General features: G+C 43.1%; 1 protein-coding gene across 1 annotated transcript in view; it reads left to right on the forward strand.

Moving 5' to 3' along the window:
• Positions 1-300: 300 nt before the first annotated feature.
• The window catches only part of DHRS11 (dehydrogenase/reductase 11), a 73,680-nt gene continuing 57,890 nt past the window's right edge, over positions 301-16,090 (forward strand). The window contains exon 1 of the mRNA XM_034752582.1: positions 301-470. Within this exon, the coding sequence (XP_034608473.1) occupies positions 339-470 (132 nt within the window). The 5' untranslated portion in view covers positions 301-338. The remainder of the gene's footprint in view (positions 471-16,090) is intronic.

A 16,090-nucleotide genomic window follows, 5' to 3' on the forward strand; every position in this document is an offset into this window, starting at 1 on the left:
CCGGATTTTTGGGTCTTTTTCTTATATAGACTCCTATTACCCTCCCACCCCCTGTCCCGATTTTTCACACTTGCTGTCTGGTCACCCTAGCTGAGGGCGAAGAAACTCAGTGCATGGCAGGCGGGGGGGTGGGGGGGGATGCTGCTGACTAGGGAAGAGGCGGGGGAGAGGCTGGGCTTGGAGAAGGGGAGGGAGGAGAGACGGGCGAGGGAGGGGCGGGGAAGGATTCATCCTCCGCGGGCAGGAGGTTGGCTGGGCTCCTGTGCCCGTGCCGGCGGGGGGAAGGCGGCTCGGCCGGGCGCAGGGCGGCGGTGCCGCGGGGCAGCGAGCCCGGGGCCATGGAGCGCTGGAAGGGCCGAGTGGCGCTGGTGACCGGCGCCTCGGTGGGCATCGGGGCGGCCGTGGCCCGGGCGCTGGTGCAGCACGGCATGAAGGTGGTGGGCTGCGCCCGGAGCGTGGACAAGATAGAGGTAGGGGGAGTGGGAGGGGGGAGGAGAAATGGGAAGGGGTCTCTGTGCCCCCCCCACGGGTTTTTGGGGGGGACCCACATCCCCGTCTCCACTGGGGCGCAGCCTCTCCGCCCGCCCCTTTATTGTTAGCGCTCCCGGTGCGGGCTGCGCACAATGCCGGGTCCCCCCCCCTCACGTGGGGGAGCCGAGGTGCCTGGTTCCCCTTCCAAAGGGCGGCCCGGAGACCCCCCCCCCCGAGCGGGGGAAAGGGGATGAAAGAGCTGGGGACTCCGTGCAAACATCCCTTGTCCCCATTATTCTTCCAGTGCATTGGGGGAAGGAGGGGTACGGAAGGGATTGGGAAGTGGGGGAGGCTCTCAGTTAAACTCTTATTCCCCCATCTGAAATTTGCTAGAGCTCTTCCCTTCCCACCTCTCAGGTCACTGGTTAAAGTTGCAGATCCCCTGTGCTGGTTGATAGTTTCCCCAAGCCTCACGCTCTCTGTTGAGCTGTCAGATTAAATTTCAAAGCCAAGATTTTTTCCAACGTGACTGGTAAGTCTGGTTGGCTCCATGTTGGGGGGCTCATTTGAGGTGCCTTTAAAGGGATCTGATTTTCAGAAGGTGGGTTCTTAGCACTTTTTGAGCTTCAGGTCCTTTGAAGGGATCTCTCAGGCTGGGCACCCAAAACCACTAGCCATTTTTGAAAATCATGGCCCGTATTTTTTTGGAAAGTATCTCCTGTGTGTATTAGAAATAATGTTTTAGCTTAAATTTTAAAACTGGACTGAGTTCTCATAATTTTTGCTGTTTGTTTACTTTCCACACTTTTGACTTTGGAAAATAGTCCTGTCAATTTCACCTCTGTTTATGAGCTCAGTTTGTAGTCTGTTTTACTCTCCTGTTCTAGCACAATGCTGCAGTGTATGGGTTGCAGACATTTCAGGGAAATGGATATTAAAACAATTACAAAAACTGTTGCCATTGGAATTAAATTGTAAAAATTCCTGGAAATATTTCTGTTGCTGCTAGGGTTTCTAAAGATGGGTTTTTACAAAACCTAAATTTAGGACCAAGTTTGACCAGAGTGTCCCTCTAGTTAAATAATACTAATAAAACACTTTGACCTTAGTAGATGAAAATATGTATAGAAGTGCCAAGTATTACATTATGCAGCTGACTGTATATTAAAATGGAGCAGCAGGAGGGTTGGATAGTAAAGGGTGTGTTGATTGAGGAGGACCATGGGGAAAAAGGGTCAGATAGTGTTTTGAGGGAGATTGTGGAGGGTAGTTGGGTAAGGGGGCATTTTGCTTTACAAGGACTTACCTCCATTGCAGAATTGTATAGTGTTTGAAAATGATTGTGAACAAATGAGTTAGATGTGGTCAGAATCATGTCAGCTAAGTGGACAAATTGTATTCAGAATCATCATCTGGTCAGCTAAGTGTGATTCATGATCAGTCAGCTGATATGAAGCTAAAAACCATTTGTCCTGGTCTAGACAGACCACTCGGATGTGGTCAGAAGCATCATGTCAACTAATTCAACTGTTAAAAATTATGTTCCAACACAATACAATTTTGCAATGTAGAAAATCCATAAGGGATAATAGAGGGATGGTGGTGAGATTAGAGAGGGAGTTTGGTGAATAACAGTGAACGTATCTTGTAACAAGATGTCCTTAACAACAAAGTGACCTCATGACTATATTTCTGTAAAAACCTCATGTGCTTATCCTCCTCTTTCCCTCATCAATGATGGCTTTCACTTGTTGCATCATGGCTACCAATATAATCTAAACTCTTTGAGGCAGGAATTGCACCTTGCTCTGTTAGAAAGGTTTCTGGTACATTTTGGGCGTTACCCACGTTAAAATAATAAATACCATAATATAAATACTTATGAGTGTGTAAAATTCATAAAATGTAGCTGAAGAATGGTTTTAATATTCTGCATAACTGTTCACACCAATTTGAAACCTAGTGTTTATGAATGTGTATTATTTCCGGAAAGGGCCATGAATGAAGTTCACTAAAGATATGCAAGTCACCTGTGATTGTAAGGGTGAAATACATTCACATATACGCTATTTTTTTTATAAGACTACACGTTGTCTCATATCTTGTGGCTGCTGTTATAATGTTATAATATAATTGACTCACCTAGCAATAAATGTAAAATATAGTCTCTCCTTTGCCGGCTTGATTACACTTTGTACAGTAATTCAGTTTTATTATAGATCTTTTAGGCCCCAACTCATCAAAACCGTTAAACACATGTTTAACTTTAAGTTCATTTTTGAATTCTCTGTGTCTTAGGTATATACTTAAATGCTTGCATGAACTGGGGCTTCAGTGCGTAAGTTGGGAAGACAGTTGTGGAGTAGAGTTATACCACTAGCCAACTATAATTATACAGTATTATTCTCAGAAATCACTGGCTAGAAGTTACTTATCATTATATTTTTATTAGGTTACATCTTAAAAACACACACGTGTTTGTGTGTGTGTGTATTCATTCTATTTTGATAGTTAAATTTGTTGCCTAGCGGTTTAGGTTTTAATCCTTTGAGGGGGAAGTAGCTTGTTAATTTAGTTGGGAGGTAAAATTTAGGTTTTGCTAGAGAGTAAAGCATATTTTTTTTTTCTTTTTATTATGGAAAGATTCCCAAAAGCTTGATTTATCCTTTGTCCAGACAGATCTTTCTGTGCAACATTGGCTCTACAGAGCTAGTTAAAAGCTAAGCAGTAGCATGGTTTATGTAAATATTGACAGCTTTTAATGATCTCCAGCAATGTATTTGGAAATTTGAGGTACTAAAAATGCTGGCTTCATTGTTATGCCGCTACAGAGAGAGGGGAAAAAATACTTCCCAACAAGCCTGAATTGGGAGACTAGAGCCTGGGGGATAGGGTGGCAAGACTCTGAAGACAGAAATACACGTATATAAAATATGGTGAAGCTTTGAGAGAGTGGCTGTGATAATAGAGAAGAATATCCAAGACATCTAGGGAACGTTTCTTGGCTTTATTACCAATAGGGCTGCTGCAGATACATGTTTAATAGTCTCTGTTTGCCTTGCATAGTCTAGCCATGGAAATGAATTTCAACTTTTTCTTTCATCAGCTCTTCCCCTGAGATTCCTGCCCTGTTTCTAATCAGATTTTTCACAAAGCTCTTTGTTCAAAGAGAAGAATTGGAGGCTGTAAACATAACTCAACCAAAACCCGCCTTTATTTACCACGTACTGCCTGTATTTAAGATATAATTTTGTTGTTTTTTAGCTTCTGTGTTGTAGGAAAGTATTATTTTTAAATTGGCTGAAAAACAGAATTGGTTTATGTTCTGAGATGACTGGAGGTACACAGCATTTTAAGGCACTTATTGTTTATGTGTGGTTTAATAAATTTTATCTAGGCCTTGTAAATCCATCTGAACAATGGAGAAATGCTGGTCTTGCCATAATTGAGGTTAAAATAGCTTTTCATTTTAAACAGTTTTGTCCCTACAGCAAACTTTCCCAGAACTAAACCAAATTAACTGAAGTGTTATAGATTTTTTTTTTTTTTATGCCAGTGTAGGAAATTTTTTGGGCAAGCCTAAGGTATATGAAACAAGTTATTTGGGACCATGTTCAGATATATTTTGAGGACACCAAAAGTCCAAAATGGTTTGGCCTAAAAACTCCAAAATTTGTTTTAATATGTTACTGTGGAATAGTTTTGTGGATGGAATTGTACAGTTATTTGAAGCAGTTTTTGCATAGCTTAACAACTCTGTGGAGTTTATAAACTCTTGCTGGAGGGGGGAGGGATAGCTCAGTGGTTTGAGCATTGGCGTGCTAAATCCAGGGTTGTGAGTTCAATCCTTGAGGGGGCCACTTGGGGATCTGGGGCAAAATCAGTACTTGGTCCTGCTAGTGAAGGCAGGGGGCTGGACTCAATGACCTTTCAAAGTCCCTTCCAGTTCTAGGAGATGGGATATCTCCATTATTATTATTATATCATTGATGGCCATCATGTGGGGAGAGGCAGTGGGAAACCACATAGCGGAGAGAAGAGTGGGCTGGCATTCAGGGGAACAGAACAGAGACAGCCTCATGGGTTGAGATAGAAGAGTTGCATCTAACCAGTCAGGAAGCAAAAATAATGTCATGTGACCCATCTAGCCAATCAAAATTAACTAATATACAGCATTTTGAGCTTAAAATATTACATAACCACAATAATCTTCTTCTAAGCAAGCTATGATAGTAGTATTTGCCAAATAATATGAGGTAAGAAGCTTATGCCCAAATAAATTTGTTAGTCTCTAAGGTGCCACAAGGACTCCTCGGTTTTTTTGCTGATACAGACTTACACGGCTACCACTGAAATCTGAATAATGAATGAATCTGAAAAATGTATAAGCTGGTTGTGGGTGAGTTGCAAATAGAGAATAGTCATCAGGGTGGATCCTCAGCTGTAAAGATCAACATCAGTCCAGTGAAAGCAATAGAGCGAAGCTGATTTACCAACTAGAATCAGGACTTCAATTCATTAAATAAATTGTTCCCTATGAGTTATTCATTTTGCCTTAATTTAGTTTAAAACCAAAGCCAAGTACGCCAGTCTTGACTCCACAGGGAAACCCCGCAAAGGAGGTGAATTTGATTTGTCTGTAGTCACAGGTTACAAACTTCTTAAAATCGTCATCAGGTCCTACTTCATTTAAAAGTCCTCCATCTAATATCTCCATCTTATATGCAAAGGGTAAAACCCTGATTTCATTTAAGTGAATGGAAGTTTTGCCACTGACTTCCATGGGCCAAGATCTTGTCCAGAGTCTGAGCCAAAACCTATTGAAGTCAGTGGAAAAATTCTTATTGACTTCAGAAAGCATGGGACCAGTCCCTGTGAGCACAGGGCCGAAGGGGCAGAATTAAGGTAATTGGAGTGGCCTCAGATCAGTATTGCCACCCCCAAGCATTCAAAACTCACAAGTCTGGCTCTAAAATCCAAAACATTTTTTGGGGGCTGCTCTTTATTTGCCTTCTGGTTTTTCAGCCATTAGTGTGTATGTGGGTAACATTTTCAAACTTTTCTCCACAACCATGAGAACCAGTAGCTTACTTAAAAAACAAAAATGGTGAGTCTCATGTAATCACATGACTCCAGGGGCTGAGGCTTTAAGAAGAACACCTCATATCCCAAGAGTCTCAATAAAAGTGTGAGAGTAGCAACACTGCGTTTCCATACATTCTAATATTTTGAGGGTCAGGAGCTGTTGTGTTTTATTTTTAAAGATATAAGCTTAAAGGTCACCTCTATAGGACAAAACAAACAACACATCTTTATGAGATGTAACAAAGGCCTGAAAGGTGTTTTTTGTTCTGTTTGTGTGTACATTAGAAATTCAGGTTTTGTCTAACCAGGTACTTCATGAAAATGACTGTGATGATGAGATCACAGTAGACAGAGAGCTGAGCAATTTGTCATGGGGGGAAACTGGTTTATTGTCAGATTAGTTAAAACTCTATTGTCTTTTGGCTATTTAACGTTTCCTTTTTCTATGTAATATCTTGTAAATGATGCCATTGTATGAGTTTTCCTTTAAAAAAGAAGCCATTTCCAGTATCGCCTTGGTCACAAACCCTCCTAAAATAGCTATATAATAGCTTTCATATGGGATGATTGGTTAGCATCAGATCCTCCTAAAATGTGCCGTTTGCTATAGAGGCATAGCAGAACTTGTCAATAAGATTGTGATCTATGGAGGGTCAGGTTAGTCTGTTATGATAATGACGCGCTCCAATCTGAAGTTGGATAACATTATACATATTCAAGAGTAATGTTTTGTCATAATCTGTCGTCAGTTGTTTACCCCAAATAGTTTACCCCACATTTTTTATAAGGTCAGAACTCCTGGGTTCTGTTCCCATCTCTGTCTGATTTTCTGTGCCTCAATTTATTGATATGTAAAAGGGAGACGCTCTTGCTTACTTAACTCACCAAGTGTGTTAAGAGGCTTAATTATTTAGGGATTGATCCAAAAGCCCATTGAAATCAGTGGGAGTTTTACCATTTATTTCAAAAGGCTTTGGATCAGGCCCTTAATGTTTTGTAATGCAGTTTGTGGTTCTTAGGTGAAAGGAGTTATACGGGGGAAATTATTATTGGCATTCCATGGGAGGCTTTTGTAAAGTGGCCGTTTATCTTGCTATTTACTTTTCATTTCATCTTCATTATCATATCTTTAGAATGGCATTCTATCTGCACGGTTCCTAATACGCCTTTGCACTTTTAGGTGTCCATAAGCACTGGCATATGGTAACACTTACATTTGAACCTTTTTGAAAAGTTGCAGATAACATCCTGCAAATGGGTTGTGCTAGAGTTTTATATAGTTAGTTAATCTAGTTGGGCTGGTCTTTGTGCAACTGTACTCCTCACTCCACCCAGCTACATTATCCATCCATTCACAAAGGGAAGTTCTGCGCTGCTTGTGTGAAACACAACATTAATGAATGTTCACTCTAAAACTTGAATCAAAGATGATCACCTTTCACAATATTTACTATCCAGGGGAGCAACAACATAAACACCATTGCAACATGTATACAGACTTGCATTTAAATTGGTGTTTATTTTGCTTTGAATTACTGAATATTGGACTTCTGCTGGGCGTCTCTGGTAGTACTGGTTAGTTTACTGAGTTGTGTAACTGATGTTGGTGATTGCACAAAACTTTTAAAGGAGAGACTTTCCAAAGCATCTAAAAGATTTAGGGCAGGAAAGTCAATGAGCCTTGTGCTCTCTAAATCTCATAAGTGCTTTTGAAAATCTCAGTTTAATGGTCTTTGTTACTCAGACTTTTCTGGCAAAAGTACATTATGTATAATGTGGACCTCAGAAACGCTATCTTTTAAAATCTTTGTTTTTTATTAAAACCAGCACAAAATGCACATTTTTATATTGGTAATTTATTTGTACATAGATTGTGTTGCAGAGTATCCAAGTGTCCCAGATAAGACCAGCTTCCATATCCTAATTCTGTTTAAATTCTTATATCACTGTAGTATCTGAGCATCTTCCAGTTGTGCATGAAGTAATGCACTAACATCTTGTGTGGGCCATTCTTTCTCTCATCCTGTCCCCAGGGGAGAACTGGGTGCGCAGTGGAGTGATTTGTTTTGCTAGGGTTTTGATTGGTTGGTGGTCCTAGTTAAATGTCCACATTGCTCTGTGTTTGTGTTAGAGGAGACAAGGTTAAAGAAGTGCAGCTTGCACTTGGAACAGAAGGGTGTGAGGTTTCTGGTGGTCCTTAGCTCCCAGGGAAGGTCATTCCACAGTCTCAGACTGGCCCCCAAGAAAGCTCTTCTCCTGCACTAACAAACTTTCATAGAATCATAGAATATCAAGGTTGGAAGGGACCTCAGGAGGTATCTAGTCCAACCCCCTGCTCAAAGCAGGGCCAATCCCCAGACAGATTTTTACCCCAGTTCCCTAAATGGCCCCCTCAAGGATTGAGCTCACAACCCTAGGTTTAGCAGGCCAATGCTCAAACCACTGAGCTATCCCTCCCCCCATGTTGTAGAAAGTTCCATTTTGGAATGGAGTTGTCAACCATGGTTCTCATTTTGGAGATGTAGGTGATCTTTTCGATATCCTGGGTTCAGGCCCTTCGGCGCCTTGAACTTGACTACGGGAAACCAGTGTAAAGAGTGGCGGTCAAGTTTGTGTGCTAGGCATTGTACAAACACATAGGAAGACAGGAACCGTGCCCCAAAGAACTTAGAATCTAATTTGAAACTTGCAAAAAGGCACAACACAATTCCCATTGAAGTCAATGGAAAGTCTCCTGTCAACTTCAATGGGACTTGGATTGGGCCCCAAGTGAGTGAAACCAGGGGTAGTGGAACATTTTTTATAGTGGGGGTGCTGAGAACCATTGAACTAAACTGTAAACCTGTATATGATGGAAACCACTTCAAGCCAGTGGGTGTAGTAGCACCCCCAGCACGCATAGTTCCAGCACCTATGAGTGTAACAAATATTAGCTGGGAAGTGGGGAGAAAGGACAAAGGCAAGATTAAAAAGAATAGGTGGTTACATAGGTTAACTTAAAACTTGATGATTTCAAATAAGTCAGTCTGCTATCCCTGAATGTTGCTCCTCTGAGGCTGGTTTCTTGTAGGTATCACAGGGACAGTGGGTCTTGAGTAGGGATATGAAAGATGAGTGGACCTATGGATTAGTTCAGGGAGAGCATTTCATGTGTCAAGGGCAGTGTGGAAGAATGCCTGGGGATGTTTGGGAGAGAAGCAGGCAAATAAGAGAAGCTGGGATGATTTAGTTGGGGTTGGTCCTGCTTTGAGCAGGGGATTGGACTAGATGACCTCCTGAGGTCTCTTTCTACCCTAATCGTCTATGATTCTAAATGGAACACTCATGGCTGGCATCAGTGAGAGCGATGGGAGCGATGCAATGAGAGACAGGAGCAGATAAGCAAGGAAGGGAATTAAAGGGGAAGAGAAGAATCCTGCATTTGATGCAGTGGGAAATGGGAAGGCAGTGGAGGGGTCGAAATGAGCCAGGGGTGACATGGACTATTTGAATGGATTGGAGAGAGGCAGTGTGAGTGCTGAAGAAGCAAGAATGAGGGAGGAGGCAAGAACAGGCAAGACGTGTTGTTACAGTACATATCTCATTGATGTATTAAAATCTAATACATTAATGTATAAACCATTGTAACTCATGTGTATAGAAAATAAATCCAAGCCATCTTTAACCGGGGGAGCATAAATGGTGCTGTTTAAAAACAAAACAGAATAATCATATTCATAATCTCTAATTCTTCTCAGGTAAACTGGCTGGAACCACTGTGTATAGATGTTTTATAACCTACTGCAAATTGGTGACTAAGAAAATATGTAGTCTTGTGGGGAAATTTATCTAGGGCAATAAATACTATGTCAAGATTTCTTAATCTCTCGGAAAATCAGATAAGAGCTAAAGGCAAGATTACCAAGGAGTTGCAGAATTGTAGTTCGGAGTTTTAAGCGGTGGTGGGAGGGGCACGCTCTTCATTTGACTTTGAAGTAAAACATTAGAGCTGGTCAAAAATGTGAAAAATGAAAATTTTTGGGTCGGTTCTATGAATTATTATTTAGTAAGAGCATCATTTGGTTTCAGTGAGTATAGTACTTACTGTGTGGTTTGATTTGGATCGATAGTTATTTTATCTGTGTGGCACAATAAAGAGCTGGCTTAGTCATTTGGATTTATCCTATATAATAATGTCTAGTAGTGATGGTCTAAAATAAAATACTGTACAGGTCCAATCCAGCAACTGTGACTCATATAAAAGTTCATTTCTCTGTTAAGTCAGTTTCTCACCAGTGAAAGTCTTTAAATCTTACTCAATGCACTATGCCTGCGAGTAAGAGTTACTTGTGTCAGTGGTACAATTGTGGTCTTCTTCTATAATTCAAGTTTGGAGGAATAAGATAACCCTGCAGGAATCAGATAACCCTGCTTTTTCTATGCAAGTCTGCTAATTAATTTGGCTAAAGACTTGTTTTTAAGTGGAATCCTTGAGGCATTTAGGCAGTAATACAGTTCCTGGTGTGTACGGTAACCCAATATTTCCAAGGTTTAAGTACAGGTGTACTCAATGTTCTTGAAGGGTACCGGCACTGCTAGTCAACCTTGATTCCGCAATAATAAAGTTTTTGGGCAGTGCATGTATTAAAGTCAAGCATGTACTTAAGTGTTTTGCTGAATTGGCCCAGAGCATTTAGCACTTTGCATTAAGCAAATCACTTGTGTGGTTTCTCTCATCCTCTCTGTGGGAGAAGAATTGTGTGCACAAGCAATGTTTTGTTCTGGTTGTTGGACTCTGACCTGCAAGGCATTTCCCATTTTGAATTTCTGACTTCAGTTTCATAAAACCATTTTGTAGTCGGAAACCTGTATTTTTGTAGCATTTTTCTTTGAGTGTTGAGAGAGGCATCATGACAAATTTGAGAGTGGTGTAACCGAGAAGACTTAGTAACAAAGCTGAATATTAAAAACTCATATGTTTCTTAACTAGCAGGAAAATTCAAGCAATATTTGAGATCTGTTCATGTCATTGAGAATAAAATATCTCATCTCCTGGCTGTACTGGCTGATACAACATTCTCTGCTCCTCTTACTTAAAAATGTAATGCATCAGTTACATTTTGCAACACTCTACACCTGAGATAAAATGTATGAGTATTTATCGGTAAGCGTAGGGTCTATATGGCTTGGAGGCATAATAAAGATAGCTGAACATCCTGTCACTTGTAACACATGTGGGTTTTTTTTGTTTGTTTTTTATTTTTTTATTAGAATGCAGGAACATATTAAATGTTTTTTCTCTGTAAGAAGAGGCCTAGAGTAGAGATCAAGAGAACAAAGCTGCTCCTGTGGGATATGAAAATGAATTCCATGTGTAAGAATGAAACCAGATAGCAAGTCACTCTGCTACGCTTTCTCTCTATCAGCCAGCAGAACATTCGTCTGTGTAATTTTAAGGGTACATATTAGTGCTGTACAATTATAAGAAGACTTTCAACGTTAAATCATGTATTATTAACACAGTGCGGTAGGTGGTAGAATGCTGCACAATAAGACAAATGGGCTAAGCATAGAGTCCCTCTGCCCGGAGAATTTACGGTCAAAATACAGCATCCTGTTCTCTTTCAGGTCTATTCCGACTGTACTGTATCCCCTTAGCTGGTGATTTTCTCTTTTCCCTACTGACCTTAGTCATCAATGTATGGGCTGTATATTTATGTGATAAAAGTGCTCAGTTGGGCTAGGAGAAATCCTTTTCCACAGCCTGGGGGTTGAGGAGACTATACCTAAAACCGCTATTTAACACTCTGGGGCTGGATTTAACCCCCCTCTGTGGTCCTTATGCACATCCCAACCAATCCAAATAGACAAGACAAACAAAGGGTAGGAGAGAATACAGGCACAGAGAGGCGAGGTTACTTGTCCATGAACAGGGTCAGGAATAGAATCCAGGCCTCTTGTGCCCTATCCACTGGACCACGCTGCCTCTTGCCCAGCTCAGTAGTTTTCTATTTAAGCAGATAGGTTTGGAGTAAAGAGGTAGATTTTTCATTTCTTTTTGTCTAAATGTAATCGACTTCAGAAGTGTATTCACCTCACCCATGTTAATTCTATCCATGTTTTATTTCTGTACATTCTTCCTTTTAACGGTGAGATGCTAGTCGCTAACGAGGTCATTGTGGTTCATGTCGCAGCTTTAAGCTTGGGACACAACATTACAAGAATGAGATAGGGTTAAAGCGTTTCCTTGGCTCCCTGCCACTCCACCACAAGAGGGGAACGTAAGAGAAGTGTGTTGTCTCGTAGTCTGTGTGCTGCGTGCACAACACAATCCAGACACAGCCGGGGGAGGCAGACGCAGAAGCACGTTACACTGACGCCCTGGGGACACAGCTGCAGCAAAAAAAAAAAAAAAAAATAGTAGACGGAGCACAGCTCTGACTGTAGCAAAAAGATGAGTTCAGTGGGATCCTTGCTTAGACTTGATGCAGCTGCGCTAACCACTGCTCAGGGGGCTACCTAGTATTCATGACATTTAGCGGCTGCTTGCGGGGATTGAAAACTGTTTCTAAACTAGCACAGGGCTAAACTGCGTTCACGTCTGCTTTGCCAGGGCCAGGATGAGTTGTGAAATGCTTTTTAAACACCTTTCTTTCTAGTTTATATAGGGATCATCCTCACATCCTAGCTGGATTCATTTGGGGCCAGATCCTCAGCTGGTGTAGACTGGCTTAGCCCATGGAACTGCCTCAGTTTAGACAGGCTGAGGGTCTGTTCCCATTTCAGAAAAGTTGATAGTTCATTAGGCTGCTGGTTGCCCTACAGGGGGAAATATTTTAAGAGTGGTGAGATTTTTGGTGGTTTCATCCTTCTCATTGCTCCTTACTTCCTCTGCCATTCTATGGCGATTTCCTTTTCTCTAAGATTTGCAAATACTTGTTCTATATTTGCCAGCACTGATCATGGTTGCAATGTACCTTGGAGATAGGTGGCAAGGAGTAAATCTTAACTATGTTTTGATACCGGTAGGCACTATGGAATTGTACTCATGGCTGCCAAGGCATCTAACTGTAGATAAGATGACCGGTATCCAACGGTACTTTCGCTCTTTTCGTCTGTAGATCTCAAAATGCTGTAGAAAAATGGGTATCATTATCCCCATTTTATAGATTCATAGATTCTAGGACTGGAAGGGACCTCAAGAGGTCATCGAGTCCAGTCCCCTGCCCGCATGGCAGGACCAAATACTGTCTAGACCATCCCTGATAGCCATTTATCTAACCTACTCTTAAATATCTCCAGAGATGGAGATTCCACAACCTCCCTAGGCAATTTATTCCAGTGTTTAACCACCCTGACAGTTAGGAACTTTTTCCTAATGTCCAACCTAGACCTCCCTTGCTGCAGTTTAAACCCATTGCTTCTTGTTCTATCCTTAGAGGCTAAGGTGAACAAGTTTTCTCCCTCCTCCTTATGAAGGGATGAGAAAACCAAGGCACAGATTGATCAAGTAACTGGCTTAAAGTCACACATCAGGTCAATGGTGGGGTGGGGGTAGCACCAAGGTCTCCTATCTCCCAATCCATGACTCTTTCCAATGGACCATGCTGCTGCTTTCTATGATTTGTGTTTCTCTTGAGAAATCCTTTTTTCCATCTTAAATTCCCCTTTGAGTCCTGCATTGAGGCAACTTTCTAGCTGAGGAGGCCTAGATGTGGCTTCCTCTGGAAACAGGTAGTGTCACCCCTGTGGGAGAGTTTACTTCTTCCTGTTGGTTTTAACACATCCTTCAACAGTCAGAGATCTATATACCTCTTCCCTTTGACAATTTGCATTACAATACCTCGTGGTGGCTGTCACTTATTTCATTAACCTATAGGCTTTTTTAAAACATTGTGAATTCATTGCTTGTGAAGGTTCCTGGGTTGACAGCCCGGAAACTGAGGTCTTCTATGTACAAAACATGCACAGCTTCTCAATACAGCCCCACCTGTGTTCCTTACCCTGACTCGGGTCGCTCAGCCTAAGGAGGTCAGCTGTCTCTTTCCATCTTAGCCTCTCTGCTAAAAAATAACAAAATGGGAACTTTTTTCCTTTTCTCTCTCCACGCATGTGACCATTAGGAATTGGACTACTTACACTGGAAGTGCTTTGAGGCAGGGACCCTCTTTTTGTTCTGTGGTTGTACAGCGCCTAGCACCATGGGGTCCCAGTCCACGACTGGGGCTCCTAGGTGCTACAACAATAAAAAATAGATGAGTGAGTTGGTATCTTCTTATTATTTATTATCACACAGGCCACCCAATGTCCACCAAATGCACTAACTTTCAACCACTACTGATCTAGGTTGGATTAGGATCAGGGACTGAAAGATAAAAGGTTCAAGATCCCATTACCTAGTTCCCTTAGCCAGCCAATCCCCCCCGTGTTCTTAATAAATAAGACCAAACAGGAGGACCAAAGAGACCCCAAACTAGCAAAGGGGATTGTTGGGAGATCAGACACCGTGTTTTGATTTTTCAAAGACTGTGTTTTGATTTTTCCTTAAATTGCTTTTATAATGGCAATTGTGTCCTACAAAACATTTTTTTTGGTAGGCTGTACACAGCATGATACAATGTGGCTCCAATTACAAGCTTTAACAGGTTAATTTTAATGCATTTGTGACAGTTATTGATCAAAGGTAACATTTATAACCAGGGCCTACTTTGTCAAGGTTAGATCTTGCTCAAGAAACAGCCTTTGATAAGATGAGCTATTGACTGTAAATTCTAGATGCCCAGCCTCTTAACAGATTAGTGCTTTCCTTTTCAAGCAAGCTGTACGTAGGAGGAGGGGGGAAGAGAAATGCTGGGCTTCAGTCTCCCTGCTATATGCACTTATATAAACATTCAATCTTTAACTCCCCCTCCCCCGATATAGCCCACTTATATATTTATTATTTTAAATTATTGGTGCACAGTAAGGCCAAGAGAGAGCCCAACGCAGATCAGGGCCCCAGTGTGCCTGCAGGGAAGTCCCTCCTGAAGAGTTTACATTCTAAACAGACAGACAAAAGGAGAAACACAGGCCCAGAGAGGAAATGATTTGTCCAAGATTATTGGCAGAGCCAAGACTTCAGATTAGGTCTCTTGAGTCCCAGTCAAATGCCCTATTCCTATACGGCTCATAGAGTAAATGCAAGCAACCTGCATTTGCTGTAGCCATATCAGGTGCTACAGTATTCCTCTCGTGCAGGGAATGCACCATTGGGTTGGGCTATTTGGGTTGGGCTAGTACTTGGATAAGAAACCTCCAAGGAAAAGCGAGGCTGTTTGCGATTCAGTAGCTAGCACTCTTCCCTCCTAGTCAGTACTGAACCAAGGTACTCGGATGTGTTGCACTGTTTTTGACATGTGACGTTCAGTCGGGATCTTGTGGACATTAACAATCCAATGGCATTTTCCACAAGAACAGGAATGCTGGCCAAATTCCAGCTCATTACATTCTGTCTCCTTAATAAATTCCTCCTCCAGCTTCAGGTAAACATGGCATGTTCAGGTAAATATGTCCTCAACAGTTGTGTAGATTTTAGGGTTGCCAGGCGTCTGGTTTTTGACCGGAACACCTGGTCGAAAAGGGACTCTGGCGCTGCTGACCGGGCTATTAAAAGTCCAGTCGGCAGTGCAGGGGGGCCCAGGGCTAAGACAGGCTCCCTGCCTGCCCTAGTTACATGGTGATGCCAGGTCCCTACGGACCCTAAAGTGCTGGGGCGGCCAGGGACTGGGAAGCTCCGCGTGCTGCCCATGCCCCCAGCACCGCCTCTGCAGCTCCCATTGGCTAGGAATTGTGACCAATGGGAGCTACGGGGGGCGGTGCTTACAGGCGTGAAGGCAGCACACACTGCGCAGTGTCACCTGGCCGCCCATGCGCCCTAGAGGCTGCTGGGACCTGACGGCTGCTTCCCCAGTGCTGCAGTAAGCACCGTTGGGACCCCATATCCTCCACACACCCCAACTCCCTGCCCCAGCCTGTCCCCTCCCATACCCCAAACCCCTCATCCCCCACCCTACCCCAGAGCCCACACCCCCAGCTGGAGCCCTGACCTCCCTCTTCACCCCAAACCCCTTATCCCCAGCCAGAGCCCTCACCATCCCTGACTGCAATTCCCTGCCCCTGCCCGGAGTGCCCTCCCACATCCCTGAGCCCATACCCCCAGCCAGACCCCTCACACCCCTGCACCCTAACTCCCTACCCCAGCCCAGAGCCTCCTCCTGCACACCAAACCCCTCATCCCTGGCACCACCCCAGAGCTTGCAGCCCCAGCTGGAGCCCTGACCTTCCCCTTCACCCCAAACCCTTCATCTCCTGCCCCACCCCAGAGCCCACACCCCCAGCCAGAGCCCTGATCTCCCCCTTCAGCCCAAACCCCTCATCCCTGGCCCCAGCCCAGAGCCTGTACCCCCAGCCCAGAGCCCATACCCCCTCCCATACCCCCACGCCTGGCCCCAGCTTGGTGAAAGTGAGAGAGGGTGGGGAAGAGTGAGCGAGGGGATGGAGTGAATGGGGGTGGGGC

Source organism: Trachemys scripta, chromosome 18 (assembly GCF_013100865.1).
Source record: "Trachemys scripta elegans isolate TJP31775 chromosome 18, CAS_Tse_1.0, whole genome shotgun sequence".
Taxonomy (NCBI): domain Eukaryota; kingdom Metazoa; phylum Chordata; order Testudines; family Emydidae; genus Trachemys; species Trachemys scripta.